A 19,856-nucleotide genomic window follows, 5' to 3' on the forward strand; every position below is an offset into this window, starting at 1 on the left:
AGGGGGTGCACCGTTCCTGGAGGTACTGCAATACCGGGTCGATGCGTGGAGTGGACGGAGCAAGCTCCTATTCCAACTCCTACTTCCAAAAACCCATTTAATATATTGTCCTCGGATAGAGGACGTATCAGATATTAAACTGATAAGAACAGATACTACACTTGATCTTAGCCAAAAGGCCGAGAAGCGATAACTCCTCACTCACCCGCTCCCGCTACACTCACCTGCGCGCACACATTCACATCACGGTCGCCCGCGCTCGCGCGCCCCCGGACACGCGCCCGACACCGCCTCTCCGCCTCTATCCTGATCACCGCCTCGTCTCCGGGGAAACCCTGTGGGATCAGCGTGGGGCCGAGGGGTTTTCGATGCCCTTTTCGCTCCCAGAGTTCCTGGGAGCCGCGGCCACGTCCTCATCTGCATGCCCCGCCCAGCGCGCATGCCATCTCTGCTGTGCACCACAGCGTTTCCGAATGCCCGCCCTTCTGCCGATTCTTAGTAATTCAGAGTTGACGGTACCCACAAGAGGGTCCCTCCCCGCCACACACTCCCCGCCCCATATCTAGTCTACTCGTTTGGACCCGAGATGAGCTCCGCGGCTGAGGGGAGGGGGCCTCCTGGGGGAAGGCACGTGCTGATCCGCTCAAAGGGTGGGCGGAGCCTTGGCCTGGAGTGGGGCCTTGGAATTTCAGTGGTAAACATTTCTCTCTGGGGGTTTTTGCCCCATCCTGCCGCTCTTCGGTCCTTCCTTTCCTTGTTTTTTTTTTTTTGTTGTTGTTGTTGTTTTGTTTTTTTGTTTTGTTTTTCGAGACAGGGTTTCTCTTGTAGCTTTTTGAAGCCTGTCCTGGAACTAGCTCTTGTAGACCAGGCTGGCCTCGAACTTACGGAGATCTCCTCTGCCTCCCGAGTGCTGGGATTAAAGGCCTGCGCACCGCCTCCAGGCTCCTTGTTTTGTTTTTAACATGAAAGCCCAGACATGAAATTTTCGGTGATCATCTTGCCTCAATCTGGTCGTGTTCCTTTTTAATACAGAGTAAATTGGGTGGTAGTTTCGCGTGCCTTTATCCCGCTCTGGGGAGGCAAAGGCAAGTGAATCTTAGTTCCAGGTTAACCTGGGCTACAAAGCACATTCCAGAACAGTCAAGGGCTAACACATAAACTTTTTTTTTCGAAAAACAAAACCCAACTAACCAAAAACAACAACAACAACAAAAAAAAGCGCAAAACAAAACAGAATAAACATCACTTTGGGCCGAGAATAAAGGTTCATGTGTAATGCCAGCATTCGGAAGGCAGAGGCAGGAGAGATCTCTTATGGAGTTGGAAGCCAGACTAGTTTATGTAAATTCTAGGTCAGCCAAGGGCTACATAGTGAGGCTCTCAAAATATAAAAAAAGGAAAACCTCACTTACAGCACGGTGGCACACATCTGTTAATCGCGAGCAATCAACAGACAGGCTGGTGGGTCCGGCCTGTGTTGTGAGGTGAAACGCTATGCTATCAGGAAATAAAAGGGCAGTGGGGCCAATAGGGGCAGCGCTATAATTTAAAAGCGGCCAGAGGCCCCCCTGGTCTACAAGAGCTAGTTCCAGGACAGGCTCCAAAGCCGCAGAGAAACCCTGTCTCGAAAAAACAAAAAAAAAAACAAAAAAACAAAAAAAAAGCGGCCGGAGAAAGAGAGACATACTATACAACAGGGCTCACATGGGAGGTTTACTGGAAGAGGAGAGAGAAATGGGCAGAGACCAGTCCCTGGGGACAAGGGGGGGGGGGGGCAAAAGAGAAGGGAGGAGAGAGGCAAGAGATAAGACACTGAAGGAGGGCAAAGCCAACCTTTTAAAAGTGAACCAGTGAACGTGCACAGGAGGTGCTCTTAGTGGCTGCAGCTGAGGACCAGCCTCTCAGGACTCAAGGGCAGGCCAGTACAGATGCCTGAATATTAACAGGAACTTGGGGTTTCTAGATAGGAACACATGGGAGGAGCAAGCCCTCATTTTCCAGGGTAAAGCGAGTGAAACTACCCTCCTAACTTTTCATCGTCCTTTATGCTCGGCGTGAGAGTGCCGACCTTCACACACCACACACGTATGCATAATAATAAACAAAACATTAATTAAAAAAACATAGAGCCAGGCATATTTGGCTCCCACCTTTAATCCAAGCACTCAAGAGCAAAGGCAGGTGATCTCTGAGATGTAGGCCAGCCAGACATACACAGGGAGTTCCAGGACATCCACTGAGACAGTCTCCAAACAACAGAAACAAAAAGAACAAATGCTGGCAAGAAGGTAGAGGAAAGACGGTTCTCATACCGCACTGATGGAAAGACAAACCAGCCTATCTGCTGTGGAAGTCATTATTGCGGTTTATTCACACTAAGATGCCCACATAGCAGAGCTATCCTGGATATTTACACGAAGGACTCCAACCCATCAGACACCCTCCCACAATCGTCTGTCACAGCCCATGCTCAACAGTAAGGTATGGACCTGTCCCCAGTCACAAAACACACAATGGATGTGTGATAACAACCCAGCGGCGGTGGCACACGTCTTTAATCCCAGCACTTTGAGTTCGAGACCAGCCTGGTCTACAGAGTGAGTTTCAGGACAGCCAGGGCCGTTACACAGAGAAACTTTGTCTTGAAAAACAAAAACAAACAAATTAATAAGAAAAGGAAAGAAAGAAAATATGGTGTGTCTACAACGCAACTGTTTTCAGTCTTAAAAACCAACTTAAGTTGTCTGCACCAGAAACCGTGCAGATAATCACACTAAGTAAATTAAGCCACTCAAACATTTTCTCTTTCCTATGCTTCCTAGATTTTACATAGATACATATATATATATATACACATACGTTAAGACATGACAGGAGAACAGGAGTGGGGATAGAGCTGAGAAAAAGGAGGGGGAGTATGAGATAGAATGTATGTTAAACATGCAATAAATGCACATATTCACAAAAGCTTACATACACATATTAGGGAGAGCGAGACACAGCTGTTGTGTGGACAAAACCCTTCCCGAGGAGACAACATACAACTTCCCACCCCAGACAAGGTCCCAGGACAGATAAACGAACTGATACCACCAAAGTCCAACTTGTTGTTTTCTAAGACGGGTTCTCCGTGTAGCTGTGGCTGTCCTGAGCCATTATTTTATTGGATGAGAGGTTACTTACAGGAGCAGAAACGACTCAAAGACAGCTGGATCACCATCGAGCACCCCAGCATGGGTGACAGCTCACAAAGCCGGGAACCTGGAGCACACCGCACAGCCTGCAGGCAGCTCAGCAGGCTGGAGAGCGTCCCTTTCAGGAGCCTCAGTTGGTCTAAACCTGTTCCAGATAGCCGTTGGGTCTCCGAGTCTTCGCGGCTCAGCTTTACTTTGTGTAGGAGGGACTCACAGCTTGTTTACTCTGCAGGGAGGGGCCTAGTGAGTCTGGTCAGTTTCAGGGACTTCCTGAAGCTATTTTGAGTTGTTTACTTTCCGGCTTAAGGAGCTTCCTGCAGCGTTTTTTGGAAGAAACTGTTGCACAAAAGTGTTGTACTGCTGTAATCCTGGAGTTTAGGGAATGAAGGCTGGAAAAATTCAGGCAACACAGTCAATTTTCAGGACCCTCTAAACTGAGGAGTTCCAGACTATAGAAGGACACTGTCTTTACTACTTATTTATTTATTTTTGTTTTTTTAAGATTTATTTATTATGTATACAGTGTTCTGCCTGAATGTATCCCTGCAGGCCAGAAGAGGGCACCAAGTCTTATTACAGACGGTTGTGACCCACCATGTGGTTGCTGGGAATTGAACTCAGGACCTCTGGAAGAGCAGTCAGTGCTTTTAACCACTAAGCCATCTCTCCAGCCCCTCTATTTTTTTAATTATTTAATTTTATGTGCATTGGTGTGAGGATGTCCAATCCCTTGGAACTAGAGTCACAGAGAGTTGTGTGCTGCCATGTGGGTTCTGGGAATTGAACCCGGGTCCTCTGAAAGAGCATCCAGCTCTAAACTTTTGAGCCATCTCTCCAGTCCTTGTTCCTATTTCTTAAAATGGAAAGAAAGAAATAATTTGCGAACAGCCCAAACTGTTATGGGTTTGGGACGCTCAGAGATCCACCAGGCTGATCACGAATAAATTTTAACAAGAAGGAGGCTTTTATTCAGTATCAAGATACTGGCACCAGGTATACACCGGGACTTGGGAGTCCCAAAGGCAGCACTAAGACACCTGGGTCACGGGTTTATAAAGGCAAAGAACACAAAGTTACATTCCGTCTACCTATAAGTGGAAGGTTATCTTCAGCAAAACAAGCTTCTATTTAACAGAAGCAGGAACAACAGTTGACCTTATGACCTTGCATAAACAACAGTTCTGTTAAAATTGTATCAAGACTAGACTATTACAAAAATTAACCTTAAAAGCCCGAACATTGGGAAGTCTGTTTTCACTTTATAGTTCTCTTAAGCACAGTAATTTTAAACTTTTAAACATGAGGTAAACCATCAATAGAACATTAGCCATCACAAGATTACAAGAGAACCTGTTTCCAAAAATGTGTGTGTGTGAAGGGGGTGTTGTAGGAGCTGGGAAGACGGCACAGCAGTTCAGAGCACTAACTGCACCGGAAGATCAGAGTTCCGTGCCCAGCCCTTGGGCCAGCAGCCTCACAACTGTCTATAAATTTGGCTCAAGGAATCTGATGCCCTCTTCTGCCCTCCCAGAACAGAGTAAAAAATATTTTTTGAGAGCTGGGTGTGGTGGCACACAACTTTAATCCCAGCACCCAGGAGGTAGAGGCAGAAAGATCTCTGTGAGTTTAAGGCCAGCTTGGTCTACAGAGTGAGTTCCAGTTTAAAAGGGGGAAATTACAAAGAGCTCCCAGGTCCCATCCAGTCGTAATACGGAGAGAAGTGATTGGAGGCTTTCCATGGTGACACACTTTCAGCCTATCAGGGAGTTCTGTGGCTCGGTGGTTCAGACAGGCTCTGGGCCAACCAATCAGAAGGGGGTGGATTGTGGTTTACACCAGTGTGAGGGGTTGGGGAGGGGGCTGCCATCTAGCCTCAGGAAATTGTGGATAGCAGAATGGTAGGCTGGGAAAAATGGAGTCTCTGCTGCTAATTAGAATCCAATACATCCACTCCGACAGTGGCTCTAGGATGCCCTGCCTTTCTCCCTTTCCCTCTGCCTTGCTAAAAACCATTAGATCACAACCCTAAAGATAGCCACCAAGGTCTATTCCCTTATTTGGCCACTTCCTCCTCCTGAGGCCGACTACCAAGGCCCAGCTATCAAAGTACTGAAGTTCAGCAATCAAAAGCTCCCCTTTGGGGGCTGGAGAGATGGCTCAGCGTTTAAGAGCATTGCCTGCTCTTCCAAAGGTCCTGAGTTCAATTCCCAGCAACCACGTGGTGGCTCACAATCATCTGTAATGAGATCTGGTGCCCTCTTCTGGCCTGGCCTGCAGGCATACATGCAGACAGACTATTGTATACATAACAGTTTTTAAAAAAAGCTCCCTTTGGCTCACCTAATTAACACGCCCAGTGAAAACTGAATGCCTCATCCTAACACAGGGTTTCCCAGTTACCTTTATAAACCATGATGTGCCTATGGGCCACATCTGTGTCCTCTCTATCAGAGGTAGTCCCGTCATCCCTCCCTCCCTCCCCACCTCAGGACAAATACCCCTCCCTCCTTTGCCCTCACCCTCTATTTCCTGACTTTGCCTGATTCCCTCGTCTTAGTGGTCCTGAGCTGACACTGATTCTTTCAGCAGAGCCCTGTTCTGACCCACTCCATCACTGGAACCACCTTTGGGAGTTTCAGGAGCTGTCGGTCAGCGTGGCACACTCTGGGGTGGAACAGTGAACTAATCTGATTCAGGACGCCTTAGAGTTTCTATTTCTGTGCAGAGACACCATGACCACAGCAACTCTTATAAATATTTAATTGGGGTGGCTTGTTTACAGTTCAGAGGTTCAGTCTGTTATCATCATGACAAGGAGCACGGCAGCGTGCGGGCAGACGTGGTGCTGGAGCTGAGAATAACACATCTTGACCAGGAGGCAGCAGGAAGTTGATTATCACATTGAGTGACACTTGAGAAGACCTCAGCCCCGCCCCCACAGTGACCCACTTCCTACTCCATGCCTACTCCAATAAGGCCACACCTCCTAACAGCATCGCTCCTTTTGAGGGCCATTTTCTTTCAAACCAGCACACACGGTATAGCTCCCCAAAGAAACTGGTATTCTGGAATAAAAACAAATGGTTGTAAACTCCTGTTTACACTGACACTGATGAGGGAGTAGTGGACCCAAGAGACAGGCAGCCTTTGTTGTGCTGCGGCCCAGTCCCATTCTGCACAGGAAATCTTTCCCACCATTATGACAGGGCTCTAGCCTCCCCTAGGCCTCTTCCAAGGCGCCGGGCAGATCGGGGCCTCACTCTGGGGTGTTCGGGGATGTCAGCAGCCCACTGGTCAGCCATACTTCCCATGAAAGTCAGACGGCAGGGCCTGTGACTGGCAGAAGAGCTGGTGCAGTTCTTACAGACTCAGTTCCTCTTCTTCCAAGCTAAAATCCGAGAGACATTCTTCCTCCCTTTGGCCAGGCTGAAGGCAGTTGACCTGCAGGATCAAGAAGGCCCACCAGAGCGGTGGAGAGGACACACTGCGGTTACTCCGGGGTTGATATTCCCTAACCGTGGTTCCCAACTCACGCTGCTTGGGCTGAGCCAGGATAGAATCTGTGATCACTCCTAAACTTCTGCAGAGGGATTTGGGGGTGGGTAATTCAGCCAGAAAGTTTATATCACAACGGAGAGCCTTCCCACTGGCCTGGGAAAACATCTGCATACCACGCTGACTCATGGGCATGGCTACCACGTTGCAGAGATCCACCTCACAAAACAACACAGAGAAGATGCCTAGCTGACTTCTTCCAGAGCCACTTTTATAATCTGTATTATGGTTTGCAAGAAGGGCCTTCATCTTGGGGCAGGAGAGGTGGCTCAGCAGTTAAGATCACATGCTGTTCTCCCAGAGGTCCTGAATATGGTTTCCAGGACCCACATGGTGTGGCTCACAACCACTTGTTATTCTGGCTCCAAAGACCCGGTGCCTCTGGCTTCCTGGGGCATCTGCACTCATGTGCACATAACCAACCATACCCGTGCCCTGACATAGCTGGGCACACAGTGGCGGTTTTAAAGTGGAAGTTATTCTGATAGTCCCCTCTCTATTGGCGAATCTACTGCAGCAAACCGATTCCAGAGTCCAGTGCTGACTGCTTCCTCGCACAGCCACAGAAAGATGGACTTGTTTTTACTTTTTGTATTTTTTTGTTTATTTGCTTTTGAGACAGTGTCTCACTGTGTAGCCCTGGCTGTCCTGGAACTCACTCTATAGACCCAGGCTGGCTCCAAACTCACAGAAATCTGCCTGTCTCTGCCTCCTGAATATTGAAATTAAATTCGCCATCACACAGGGCAAAGGCTAGACTTCTTTCTGAGCAGTGGTGGTGCACATCTTTAATCCCAGCACTCGGGAGGCAGAGGCAGGCGGATCTCTGTGAGTTCGAGGCCAGCCTGGTCTACAGAGCAAGTTCCAAGACAGCCAAGGCTACATAGTAAACCTGTTTAAAAAAAAAGAGTAAATGAACACCACAGCCCAAGGGATACCACTATCCTTGCTTTCTCACTTTGCTGCAGACTACCCTAACCTCTCTGCGGTGACGCCGCCTTGCTGCTGACCAAGCTCCTGTTTGCCTTGTGTCTCCACTGAATTCCTTCCAGCGAGAAGACGGCGCCACGGAGAAACACTTGCCCTCGAGATCCCTGATGAAGCTGAACTAAACCATTGCTCTCCATGGAGGAACTTTACTTTCTGAGATGGCGGCCACTCTACCTGTTCAAAGCAAATCACTTCAAAGTCTTGGGGTGAATTAGGTGATCAAAAATCCCCACATGAGCCGGGCGGTGGTGGCGCACGCCTTTAATCCCAGCACTCGGGAGGCAGAGGCAGGCGGATCTCTGTGAGTTCGAGGCCAGCCTGGTCTACAAGAGCTAGTTCCAGGACAGGCTCTAAAAAAGCTGCAGAGAAACCCTGTCTCGAAAAACCAAAAAAAAAAAAAAAAAAAAAAAAAAAAATCCCCACATGAAGCTGGGCAGTGGTGGCACAACGCCTTTAATCCCAGCACTCGGGAGGCAGAAGCAGGCAGATTTCTGTGAGTTCAAGGCCAGTCTGGTCTAAAAGAGCTAGCTCCAGGACAGGCTCCAAAGCTACAGAGAAACCCTGTCTCAAATAAAACAAAAACCAAAAAAATCCCCACATGACATTCCCGAGACAGAACACACGTTGGCCACTACTGCTGTGAAGGAATCGTCTATGTAATCGTGGCTGCTTTCTTGAGACAACTTGGGCAACCTATCCTCTGATTAAGACATTTATATAACTGACTTATAGGAATGTCTTCAGCAAAAAGAATCAAGAACAAAAAAAATTATAGAAAGGTCTTCTTCTGGAGAGACAGGGAAACGTAGGGGATTTGAATACCACACCGTATTAGAGACAGTTTCCCTGGTGGTACACATCAGAGAACTGCGCTGTTCCGTGTATTCTTAGGAATCATGCAGAAAATTCTGGAGAAACCACTGCTCACGCAGCCTGACTTCCTGGAGCAGGAACCTCCCGCCCATTCTGGGGCCACAGTCATAGTCAAGCTCTTGGTGACTCCAGTTCTCTTCAGACTCCACACAAGGGGGCAGAGGACAGGGCTAGTAGTTCAGGGAAAGCCCCCCAAACTGCCTATACTTCAATGGACTTCCTTGAGAATGCTGCCCGGTGCAGTCCTGTGGCTGCATCGGTCCTGACCACCCCAGCTAGGGACACCCAGGGCTCAGGTCCCCACGCACCTGGATTAAACTCTGCAGGTCTTCTTCACTTTCGGCATCCATGGACTCTTCGCTGGGTCTGTATTCCACCGCGACCTTGCCACTTTCTGAAAGTGAGCGGCTCAGTTCAGGGTTGTTCTTGTTCTCAAACTTCAGCATCAAACACAGTTGCACCAATGAGTGCTTGCGGTCTCTAGAGGCTAAAGGAGAGCGTGTCTCCAGAGACGCCACATCGCGCACTGCAGTTATTAACAGAACTGTCATTTCTTTCACTCTAACCGTGTCCCCAGGAGATGGGGACACCCTCTAGCCTGAGATGGAAGGCAGCTTAGTCACCCAACCTGTCTAGATGTCACTCTAGCTATGACACGGGGAATCAGTACACAAACCCAGATGTCCAAAACTCATCAACTCTATTAGTGCCGGGCAAGCAAAGGAGCAGGGCTTGCAGCAACGAGGCAAACCTTTGACATCGATACCCAAGGAACAAGAGCGTTTGTTTTTCTCCTACACGCGATAAAGAACCTGAGTCCACCGCTGTGGGAATCGCATGAATGAAAGCATAATCTAGAATGTTCCAGAGAGCAGCGTTTTCATACTATTTGTGTTTTAAATTTATTTCTTATTTATTATATATACAGTGTTCTGCCAGCATGTACTCCTACAGGTCATAAGAGGGTACCAGATCTCATTATAGATGGTTGTGAGCCACCATGTGGGTGCTGGGAACTGAACTCAAGACCTCAGGAAGAGCAGTCAGTGCTCTTAACCTCTGAGCCATCTCTCCAGCCCCTATTTGTATTTTAAAATGAACCTTCAGCTCGCCAAGATTCAAGCGCTCAGAATAATTGAGAGAAGCTCACCCAGAACCACGATGGCCAGCTTCTGGAAGGCATCTGCCAAAGCGCTCTGGATCGCGAGCTTCTGCGCGGTCTTCCTCTTCATCAGAAACGAGGACTGTCCTGGAGCCAACCACACAGATGGATTTCACATACCTGAACGGGGACTGCCGAGGGGCTCTGTGTTTGCTGTAGAAGCATGAGGACCAGTGTTTGCATATGATGCCTGTGTAACAGCTGGGCCTGACCCTGTCCATGTCTGCAATCCCAGCAGGGAATGGGGCTGAGACAGGGGGCCTGCTATCTTTTAGCTGGCCAAAAAGAAAGACAAGCGCCAGGTTCAGGGAGAGCCCTTACCTCGAATGAATAAAGAGAAGAGTACACCCAACACCCTCTTCTGCCTTCTGGGTTTACACACACAGGCCCACACACCTTATGTGCGCACATACACACACACTCGCATACACTCCACACAAATGCATCATACACCAAAAATAAAAACATAAGTAAAGGGGGCTGGAGAGGTGGCTCAGAGGTTAAGGACACTGTTCTTCCAGAGGTCCTGAGCTCAATTCCCAGCAACCACATGGTGGCTAACAACCATCTACAATGAGACCTGGTGCCCTGTATTGTATATATAATAAATAAAATCTTTTTTTTTTTGTTTTTTTCGAGACAGGGTTTCTCTGCAGTTTTAGAGCCTGTCCTGGAGCTAGCTCTTGTAGACCAGGCTGGTCTCGAACTCACAGAGATCCGCCTGCCTCTGCCTCCCGAGTGCTGGGATTAAAGGCGTGCGCCACCACCGCCCGGCTAATAAATAAAATCTTTAAAAAAAAATAGGAGCCGGGCGGTGGTGGCGCACGCCTTTAATCCCAGCACTCGGGAGGCAGAGGCACGCGGATCTCTGAGTTCGAGGCCAGCCTGGTCTACAAGAGCTAGTTCTGGGACAGGCTCTAGAAACTACAGGGAAACCCTGTCTCGAAAAAAAAAAAAAAAAAAAAAAAAAAAAAAACCAAAAAAAAATAAAAAAAAATAGGAGCCGGGCGGTGGTGGCGCACGCCTTTAATCCCAGCACTTGGGAGGCAGAGGCAGGCGGATCTCTGTAGTTCGAGGCCAGCCTGGTCTACAAGAGCTAGTTCCAGGACAGGCTCTAAAAAAGCTGCAGAGAAACCCTGTCTCGAAAAACCAAAAAAAAAAAAAAAAGGTAAATACTTACAAGGATAGCAATTATTATTTGTTTAAAAAAATTCATTTATGGTTCTGTCTCAGATCATTGTTTGGGTAACTAAAGGTACGCACAGCACACGGAGCTGCCGAATGGCTCTGTTGAGCTCACATAGTGACAGGGCCTGGTGTGTTCTGAAGTTCCTCATGTAGTAACTGTGGGATCTAAATGAGGAACAGGTACAAGGCTCCCATCACTGGCCAGTTCCAAACTGACAGGTCTTCCTGCAAACTGCCTGCTGCAGCTCAGGGCTGGACTCACACAGAGCAAGGTCAGGTGATGGTGCTGATGATTGTCCCTATCTATCCAGCAGTCGCAGGAGTCCACTCCACACCCTCCACTAGCACTTTCTATCTGACGTGGACCCCTCATGCTGAGAACCATGAAGCCTATGAAGCTTGGAAAAACAAACAAAAGAACTAGGGGCTGGAGACGTGGCTCGGCAGTTGAGAGCACTGGCAGTTTTTCCAGAGGTCCTGAGTTCAATTTCCAGAAACCACATGTGGCTCACAACTATCTAATAATTATTTATTTATTATATATACAATATTCTGTCTGTGTATATGCCTGCAGGCCAGAAGAAGGCACCAGACCTCATTACAGATGGTTGTGAGCCACCATGTGGTTGCTGGGAATTGAACTCAGGACCTTTGGGAGAGCAGACAATGCTTTTAACCTCTGAGCCATCTCTCCAGCCCCTCACAACCATCTATAATGAGACCTGATGCCCTCTTCTGGCTTCCAGGCAGGCAGAACACTGTATACATAATAAATAAATAAATCTTAAAAAAAAACTTTAAAAAAATCAATTGGAGTACCTTTTCACATTGGCTTTTTTGTTTGTTTGAGCCATTCCATTAATAGGTAAAGGACTGAGTGTCTATACAGAGTTTATGGCAATGTTAATAACAATAAATGATGTGTTGTGTGTGTTTCTCTGTGTCACTAGTAAAGGTGCCTGAGGAGAAGAGAGGCATGAGACCCCACTGGATCTGCAGTGACAGGTGGGTTCAGCTACCTGACGTGGGTCCTTTGCAAGAGCAGTCTGTTCTCTTACACCCAGAGCCACTTCTGCTGGGACAGCTGAAGGCTGAGATAAAGGACTCTGACCAATTATTTCAACACAAAGCAAGTCCTTAACCAAAAACTACAGGCACGGGATTTCCCACCTCCCCTAACCTCAGGACAGGAAAGCAGTTCTACTGTGAATGAAAGGGTTTTGTCATGCACATGCTTACGTGAAAATCTATATTATAAGGCATAAAAATTCTGCCGAGGACTTCAGTAGTTTGGCAATGGAAGGGCCTGACTAGTAGCTGACAGAGTGGAGAGATGGAGGAAAAGACAGACGGACAGACAGACACACTGCTGCCGCCCTCCCTCTGCTGAGGACAGACCTTCCTCCTCTGGCTGGTGCAGAGGCTCCTCAGTGATGCCAACTCCAGGGCTCTTGCACCCGTAGCGCGGCAGAACCACCTCTACAGCACACAAGAACTTGAAGCTCCGCTTCTGCACAGGCCCCGTGAGAGCCCCGTCCTCCGGTCCAGAGAGCTCCTGCAGCTGGGAGGGGTTGGATTCAGGCCCTTCTAGGATTTCGTTATCTCTGAGAACCAGACCCAAGATTTCACCGCTGCTAGGCCAGCTCTCCACCACTCAGCCCTATCCCCACCTTGCCTAAGATTCCAATGGAGAAACAAAAAAACTAAACCCCAGGTTCCAGCTGGAGCATGCTAGAGCTTCCAAAGCAAGTAAGATTTGCAGAAGAAGGCCATGGACTCCATCAGCCAGTGAACTGGGAAGGGTTTTCCTAACTCTCAGACACGTCCACCCGTCCTCACCCTTGCTGGCCCCTGACATGTCCTCCCCGAAATCTAGGATTCTAATGCGGAAGGACAGCCACTTACCCTGATGATCCTTTTGGACCATCCATTGAAGCCAAAGTAGTAATTTGCCAGTTCTTGGCACCGTGAGCTGTTTAGGGCAAAGGTCTGGTGCCGTAGTGCTTTCTGTCTGGTGCTGAGACGAACCTGCGGTCAGCAGAGACCCAGAAATATCAGAGCCTGTAGAGTCTATCTTGGAGATACCAGTGGTCAACCAGTTCCAGCTCCATAAGAGACAGTGAGGGTCAGGTGGATGGAAGGATGTCCTCAGTCTTGCATCAGAGTGAGCCCCAAACACGTGCTATGTGTCCATCTAAGCCTCAGTGCTGTCCTCCGTCATTTTGGGGGTCCCTGTTAAGCGGCAGGTTACCCTGGGGGCTGGGGATGGAGCCTGGTTGGTGGGGTGTTTGCTTGACATGCAGGAAGTTATTTTCTTCTACTCTACACCCAGTTTACCAGTGCTCAGGCCCGCTGGCTCAGAGGATAGCTCCAAACCCACAAACACAAAGATGGCCTGGTTAATCTTGTTGGGTCACAAAACAAACAGATAAGAACATGTGAGAGAGATTTGTGAGTCGGAGGAGAAGGAAGAACGAACAGAGGTGGTAGGGAGGTGGAAGGTGTGGTCAGTCTGCAAAACATACATATGTGAAATTGCTTTAAAAACTAATAAATAAGCCAGACGGTGGTGGTGCACACCTTTAATCCCAGCATTCGGGAGGCAGAGGCAGGCAGACCTCCGAGAGTTCGAGGCCAGCCTGCTCTACAGAGTGAGTTCCAGCACAGTCAAGGTGACACAGGGAAACCCTGTCTCAAAAAACCAAAATAGGGCTGGAAAGATGGCTCAGTTGAGAGCACTGGCTGTTCTTCCAGAGGTGCTGAGTTCAATACCCAGAAACCACATAGTGGCTCAGTCATCTGTAATTAGATCTGGCGCCCTCTTCTGGCCTGCAGGCATACATGTAGACAGAACACTATATAAATAAACTTATAAAAAAAACTAAATAAATATATCAAAGAAAGGCCCTATACATTCGAGGGACCAATCAATATCTTAATTTCATTCCCAGACCAGGTATAATTCATAACATCTAACAGAAGTTTGATGCTCTGCTGAGTGAATTCCTGAAAGAGCAAGTGACTGAAGACTGAAATTCCTTTTCTGATGTTGCCTTTTGGACAGCAGAAACATGACGGCCAGGGTCTAAACATCCATGTAGAGAATCTTGGTAAGCAAGCAAGTTCTCTTGAGGACGGGTGTCTTTACATGCCTGTAATCCCTTAGGATGTCACTGGGTATGGCAGCAAACGCCTTTGATTCAACTTGGGAGGCAGAGGCAGGTGGATTTCTGAATACAGGGCTGGCCTGGTCTACGCATGGAGGTCCGGGACAGCCAGGGATATGTAGACAAAACCCTGTCTCAAGACAAACAAATAATAGTTAGGAGGTTAATTAACATCATCCCTAACTAAGCATGCAGTTTGGAGGCCAGACTGGGCTATGTGAGAAGTTGTTTTAGAGAAGAAAAAAAGAGGGAGATGGTGGAGGAGGCAGAGCAGCTGATAAGGGGCTTTTTTAGCATGAAAACCCGAAGTCAATCTCAACGTAAGTAGAGCATGGAGACACATTTGTGGTCCCAACAGTCAGGTGCAGGCAGGAAGATCAGAAGTTCAAGGTCATCCTTCTCTGACCATAGCCAGTAGAAAGCCAACCTGGACTACCTAAGACCTGTCTCAAAAACACAACCAAAGTGCTCCTGAATAGCTGTAAAGCATACCTAGGGGCTACCTGGGAAGGCTACTTTTCTTCATGCCTGTCCTGGCTAGCTTTGTTTCGTTTTGTTTTTTAGAGACAGGGTTTCTCTGTGTAGCCTTGGCTGTTCTGGAACTCACTCCATAGACCAGGCTTAGCCTCGAACTCACAGAGATTCACCAGCCTCTGCACTTAAAAGTGTGTGCCACCACCACCCAGCTTGTTGAATTTTGTTTTGTTTTGTTTTTCAAGACAGGGTTGCTCTGTAGCTTTGGATCCTGTCCTGGAACTAGCTCTTGTAGACCAGGCTGGCCTTGAACTCACAGAGATCCGCCTGGCTCTGCCTCCCAAGTGCTGGGATTAAAGGGGTGTGCCACCACCGCCCGGCTGAGGTTTTTTTTTTTTTTTTTTTTTTTTGGTGTGTGTGTGTGTGTGTACTGGCTACTTTTATGTTGACTTGACACTAGCTAAAGTTATTTGAAAGGAGAAAACCTCAATTGAGAAAATGCCTCCGTAACATCCAGCTGTAAGGCATTTTTTTAAATATTTATTTATTTTATTATGTATACAATATTCTGTCTGTGTGTATGCCTGCAGGCCAGAAGAGGGCACCAGACCTCATTACAGATGGTTGTGAGCCACCATGTGGTTGCTGGGAATTGAACTCAGGACCTTTGGAAGAGCAGTCAGCTCTCTTAACCTCTGAGCCGTCTCTCCAGCCCCCGTGTAAGGCATTTTCTTAATTAGTGATTGATGAGGGAGGGTCTAGGTTACTGTGTGGGTGGTATCATCCCTGGGCTGGTGGTCCTCGGTTCTACAAGAAATCAGGCTGAGTAAGCCACAGAAGGCTAGGCAGTAGAAAACAGCTCTCCTCCATGGCCTCCGCATCAGCTCCTGCTCTGAGTTCTGCCCCGACTTCCTTCTACGGTGAACAGTGATATGGAATGTAAACCCAATAAGCTCTCCAACTTGCTTTTGGGCACAGTGTTTCTTCACAGTAGTAATAAAACAAAACCCTAAGACAGTGCCTTGAGAAGGAACCTGCGGCCTTTCCCTGATCTTATTTTATAACATGTGTTAGAACATATGTGTGCCCAACGAAGCAAACTATGTAAACAAACCAAATATGACCATTCTCACCTCTCAACAGTACCTTGAATTGGTTTTTGTTTGAGATTCACCTGCCTTTGCCTCCGGGTGCTGGGATTAAAGGTGTGACACCACCACGCTCTGCTCCTTGAATTGTTTTTATAAGATAATACTGAATGTTTCTTTGTTTATTTTATATGTCTATGTGTATTTTTCCTACACGTGCACCTGTGAATCACACGCATGCCTGGAGCCCAGGCTGAAAGGGAATGTGGAATCCCTAGGAACTGTAGTTACCAGAAGCAATTACGAGCCATCATGTGGGTGCTGAGAATCAAACTTGGGACCTCTGGAAGAGCAGGCAGTACTCTTAGTGACTGAGCCATCTCTCCAGCCCTGGTATCTTAATTGTTATTTCCTTCACCACTCTATCAAATCCCAAAGCTTATGAAATGGTCTCATTGTCCCAAGAGCACTGGAAACTCGTGCTTTGTAATCTTCCCAGTACCACATACGATATCTACCTGACTGAGACATGGTCACAGGCTAAAAACATACAAAGTCCAATAATTAAAGGATGACCGACAGGCAATCACTTCAGTACTGGGAAGAGGATGATCTAGGAGAGAAGAGGGTCTTGAACAGTGTACAGAAGTAGAGATAGTACGCTTGGAGTCACTACTGCCTAGAATTCTCCGATTCAATCAAGGGTCAGTGGAGGAGGAAAGCAATAGGGATGAGAGCAGACCAGACCATGGGTCAGCAGCCAGTAGGCAGATCAAGCAGCCAGTCAGAAACTGAAATGCACAGGTGGTGGAAATCAGATGTTGTCCTGAGGCTCTGGGCAGGTTACACGGTTTGCTGTGAATACGGAATGAAGATTAATAAGAATGCTTCTAGTACCTGAGGGGGTTCTGGGCAGGTTGTTTGAGAATGTGGGCAATCAAGCATCCATCACGGTACAGCTATCAGTTTATCCAACTCACATTTTAAATCCAAATAAAATAGAAAACGCTTATGAATATCTCTTAAATTTTAGGGCAACGTAATGACGTGGGATTTTCATCGTTACACTTGGGTTTGATCAGTTACTATCATGATGAACCTTGTATCACCAGCCATCCCGAGTTTGAGTTTCTTCATCTAGGAATGCACCTGGAAGCACCCTGTAAACCAGAGAGCCGCACAAACGCTAGCTCACTGTGGTTCTGGGAACTTCATTCCAGATCCTACATCTGCACCCACCTTCACGGGCGAAGTCTGAAAAAGAGGCTTCCCGTCACATGCCTTTTGGGCTTTCTGCGCGTCCCTCGATGAGTAAAACTTGATGATAGCATAGAAACCAGGGCGAGCCACTGCAGCGTTCGGGAAGACTCGGACTGAATACAATAGGCCAAACTGGGAGAACACTGCGGACAGAGAATGCTGTGGGAGGCCCACGACGTGAGTGCTCATCTCCAGCCACCGAGAAAACCCAACTCCCACGAGTCCTCGCCCTCCCCACGCGGAGCACTTGTCCGGGCAGGAACAGGGGCTTCCTCAGAGGAGATGAGCGCGGGTGGCGAAGGACGCCCTGGTGGATCACCAAAACCGGGTGCCCCTCCGCGCGGGCCCCTGTCCGGTTCCCTCCTCCCTTTCCTCCGCGCCGCCACTCACACTTAAGGCCTCAGCTGGGGGACCGGCGCTCAGCTCCCACACCAACAAAACTTTGTCACTCTGGGTGGGAACCGCGAAAGAAATCAACTCCGCCATGGTAAAGCCACTGCGCCTGCGCAAGGAACTACCGCGAACTTCGAATTAGGAGTCGCACAGAAGGGGCGGCGCTGGATGAGAACGGGGCGGAGCCCAGTCTCCACGGCTTCCCTAAAGCTTAACACCGAGCAGGTATTTCAGTGCCATTGTCTCGCTTATACATAACACTCTACACGTATTCGGACACCCTACTGGGTTCTAGGTGGCATCTTTTTTGTTTTGTTTTTCTCTATAGTTTTGGTACCTGTCCTGGAGCTAGCTCTTGTAGACCAGGCTGGCCTTGAACTCAGAGATCCGCCTGCCTCTGCCTCCTGAGTGCTGGGATTCAAAGCTCGCGCCACCACCGCCCGACACTAGGTGACATTTTTAAATGAACAACGTTAGATTCTCATATCTTGTAATATCACTTAATACAATAACCTTTGTTCTCTCAAAACCATAACCACCATAAGCAATGGATCGAAGGCACTGATGTCTGGAAACCACTAGTCTCCTGGTTTATGTTTAACCGGTTTACGCTTTCTACAAACTCTGGCAAACTATATTACATATCAGGAAATGTGTATAAAAGAACCACAAGCTGAGTGCGATATACTGCCCTGGAAATAACAAGCACTTACCGTACCTAAGCACTTAAGAGTATTTCTTACATGTTTTACTTTAACCATATTATTTCCCCGAGGGGATGCACCGTTCCTGGAGGTACTGCAATACCAGGTCGATGCGTGGAGTGGACGGAGCAAGCTCCTATTCCAACTCCTAGTTCCAAAAATCCATTTAATATATTGTCCTCGGATAGAGGACGTATCAGATATTAAACTGATAAGAACAGATACTACACTTGATCTTAGCCAAAAGGCCGAGAAGCGATAACTCCTCACTCACTCGCGCCCGCTACACTCACCTGCGCGCACACATTCACATCACGGTCGCCCGCGCTCGCGCGCCCGGGGACACTCGTCCGATACCGACTCTCCTGCTCTATCCCAAACACCCCTTTTCTCGAGGGAAAACCTGTCAGATCAGCATGGGCCGAGAAGTTTTCGATGCTCTTTTTGCTCCCAGACTTCTTGGGAGCCGCGGCCACGTCCTCATTTGCATGCCCCGCCCAGCACGCGTTACGTCTCTGCTGTGCAGAGGGCCGGACTTTTCCCCCCCACTGTTCTGCCAGGTTCTTCGCAATCTTTCAGACACGGAATTGACAGTAGCCACCACAAGAAGTACTGTCACTCTTTCTCCCTTCCCTTTCCTGACCTCTTCACTTTATATATGGTTCAGAGTGTTTTGTTGTCAAGTGGCAAGATCGCAATTGGTTTGGGTAGGGCTTCGATGGTGAGTATAACCCTCGGAGAATGCACACTTTGACCTGCTCAAGGGATAGGATTCTTGAGTAAAGGGGCCTTTCGATTTCCAGCATATATATGTATGTATAAAACTCTCGGTTCCAGGGGAGCTAACCGGCACACACACATACAATACACACAGGAAAAACATACACATATAAAATTGTCTATAAGTAACCCAATAAACTCACTGGTTCACCGAGCTAGACTTGGGTGGAATCATTTCTTTCGTGTGTCATCAGTGCTTTCTCTGGGGCGAAAGAGCTTTGCTCACATCTTCCTGGAAAGCCTCACACAGTATTCTCAACTGCTGAGCCACCTCTCCAGCCCCTACTTACTGAGTCGGCGGCGTCCTCCCTCCCTCCAGAAAGGAATCAACACCCAAATGGAGTTGTGAGCCAGGGCCTGAATGCGCCGCCTCCCTGAAGAAGGCAAAGTGCGCTAGGCGGTGGTGGCGCAGGCCTTTAATCCCCGCACTGGGAGGCAGAAGTAGGCAGATCTTTGTGAATTCAAGGCCAGTCTGGTCTACGGAGCAAGTTTTAGGACTGTCTCAAAAAAAGAAAGGAAAGGAGGGAGGGAGGGAGGAAGGGAGGGAGGGAGGGAGGGAGGGAGGGAGGGAGGGACGGAGGGAAGCAAAGTGCTAAGGGAAGGATGGAGGATTAGTTGGCCAAGTAAGACTTCATGGGAATACTCAGAGCAGCCCGAAGGTGAAGACGTGTGTGTGAGTGTGTGTGTGTGTGTGTGTGTGTGTGTGTGTGTGTGTGTGTGTGTGATTGATACCGTTCTCCTAAGAAGCATGACTAGGCTTGGCTCCTAGAGTAGAGTAGGGGTAAGAGGTAACCATTATTCAGGGTGTACTGGGCATGCTCAAATGTGCCAACATGGGGCTATGGTTTGTGAGACAGAGAAGTAGAGGCCAAGAGTTCTGGCCAAGGACTGGGTTGTGGTGGCACACATCTTTAATCCCAGCAGACGGGAGGTAGATGCAAGAGGATTTCTGTGAGTTAGAGGCCAACCTGGGCTACAGAGTGTATTCCAGGACAGCCAGAACTGTACTTGTTAAGAATTTTTCCTTA

At 48.3% G+C, this 19,856-nt stretch overlaps 1 protein-coding gene, 1 long non-coding RNA gene and 2 other non-coding genes across 5 annotated transcripts; 1 reads left to right on the top strand and 3 right to left on the bottom strand.

Annotated features, from left to right (window-relative positions):
• LOC119813905 lies at window positions 1-191 on the bottom strand. The gene has a single exon (XR_005285338.1). It is a non-coding gene; the product is annotated as a U2 spliceosomal RNA (small nuclear RNA).
• Window positions 192-5,937: 5,746 nt separating this feature from the next.
• On the bottom strand, window positions 5,938-17,508 carry Rdm1 (RAD52 motif containing 1). Of its 2 annotated transcripts, none has more exons than XM_038325689.1 (7): window positions 17,342-17,508; window positions 16,931-17,110; window positions 12,868-12,990; window positions 12,361-12,523; window positions 9,763-9,861; window positions 8,921-9,099; window positions 5,938-6,635 (listed from the first exon to the last, which is right to left on the bottom strand). In XM_038325689.1, exons 1-7 carry the CDS (start codon window positions 17,435-17,437, stop codon window positions 6,555-6,557), a joined length of 921 nt encoding a protein of 306 aa, XP_038181617.1. In that variant the 5' UTR covers window positions 17,438-17,508; the 3' UTR covers window positions 5,938-6,554. The 2 variants fall into 2 exon arrangements, with proteins under 2 accessions (XP_038181617.1, XP_038181618.1); XM_038325690.1 differs by having other exon boundaries at window positions 8,921-9,006; window positions 17,342-17,498.
• On the top strand, window positions 11,757-18,935 carry LOC119811724. Its single transcript, XR_005285004.1, has 3 exons — window positions 11,757-11,967; window positions 13,914-14,072; window positions 16,725-18,935. It is a non-coding gene; the product is annotated as an uncharacterized LOC119811724 (long non-coding RNA).
• Window positions 18,118-18,308, bottom strand: LOC119813902. The gene has a single exon (XR_005285335.1). It is a non-coding gene; the product is annotated as a U2 spliceosomal RNA (small nuclear RNA).
• Window positions 18,936-19,856: the final 921 nt, after the last annotated feature.

The sequence above is a fragment of the Arvicola amphibius genome, chromosome 4, assembly GCF_903992535.2.
Source record: "Arvicola amphibius chromosome 4, mArvAmp1.2, whole genome shotgun sequence".
Taxonomy (NCBI): domain Eukaryota; kingdom Metazoa; phylum Chordata; class Mammalia; order Rodentia; family Cricetidae; genus Arvicola; species Arvicola amphibius.

Bases quoted from the DNA above. Each gene is read 5' to 3' on its own strand.
- Rdm1 (XM_038325689.1), bottom strand. From the start codon at position 17,437: ATGGCGGAGTTGATTTCTTTCGCGGTTCCCACCCAGAGTGACAAAGTT. The intron at 9,862-12,360 runs GTCTGTCCTCAG...GGTTGGCTCCAG, and splicing joins GCACCAGCCAGAGGAGGAAG to GACAGTCCTCGTTTCTGATG. The intron at 9,100-9,762 runs GTGAGCTTCTCT...GCTCTCCTTTAG, and splicing joins GCTGGCCATCGTGGTTCTGG to CCTCTAGAGACCGCAAGCAC.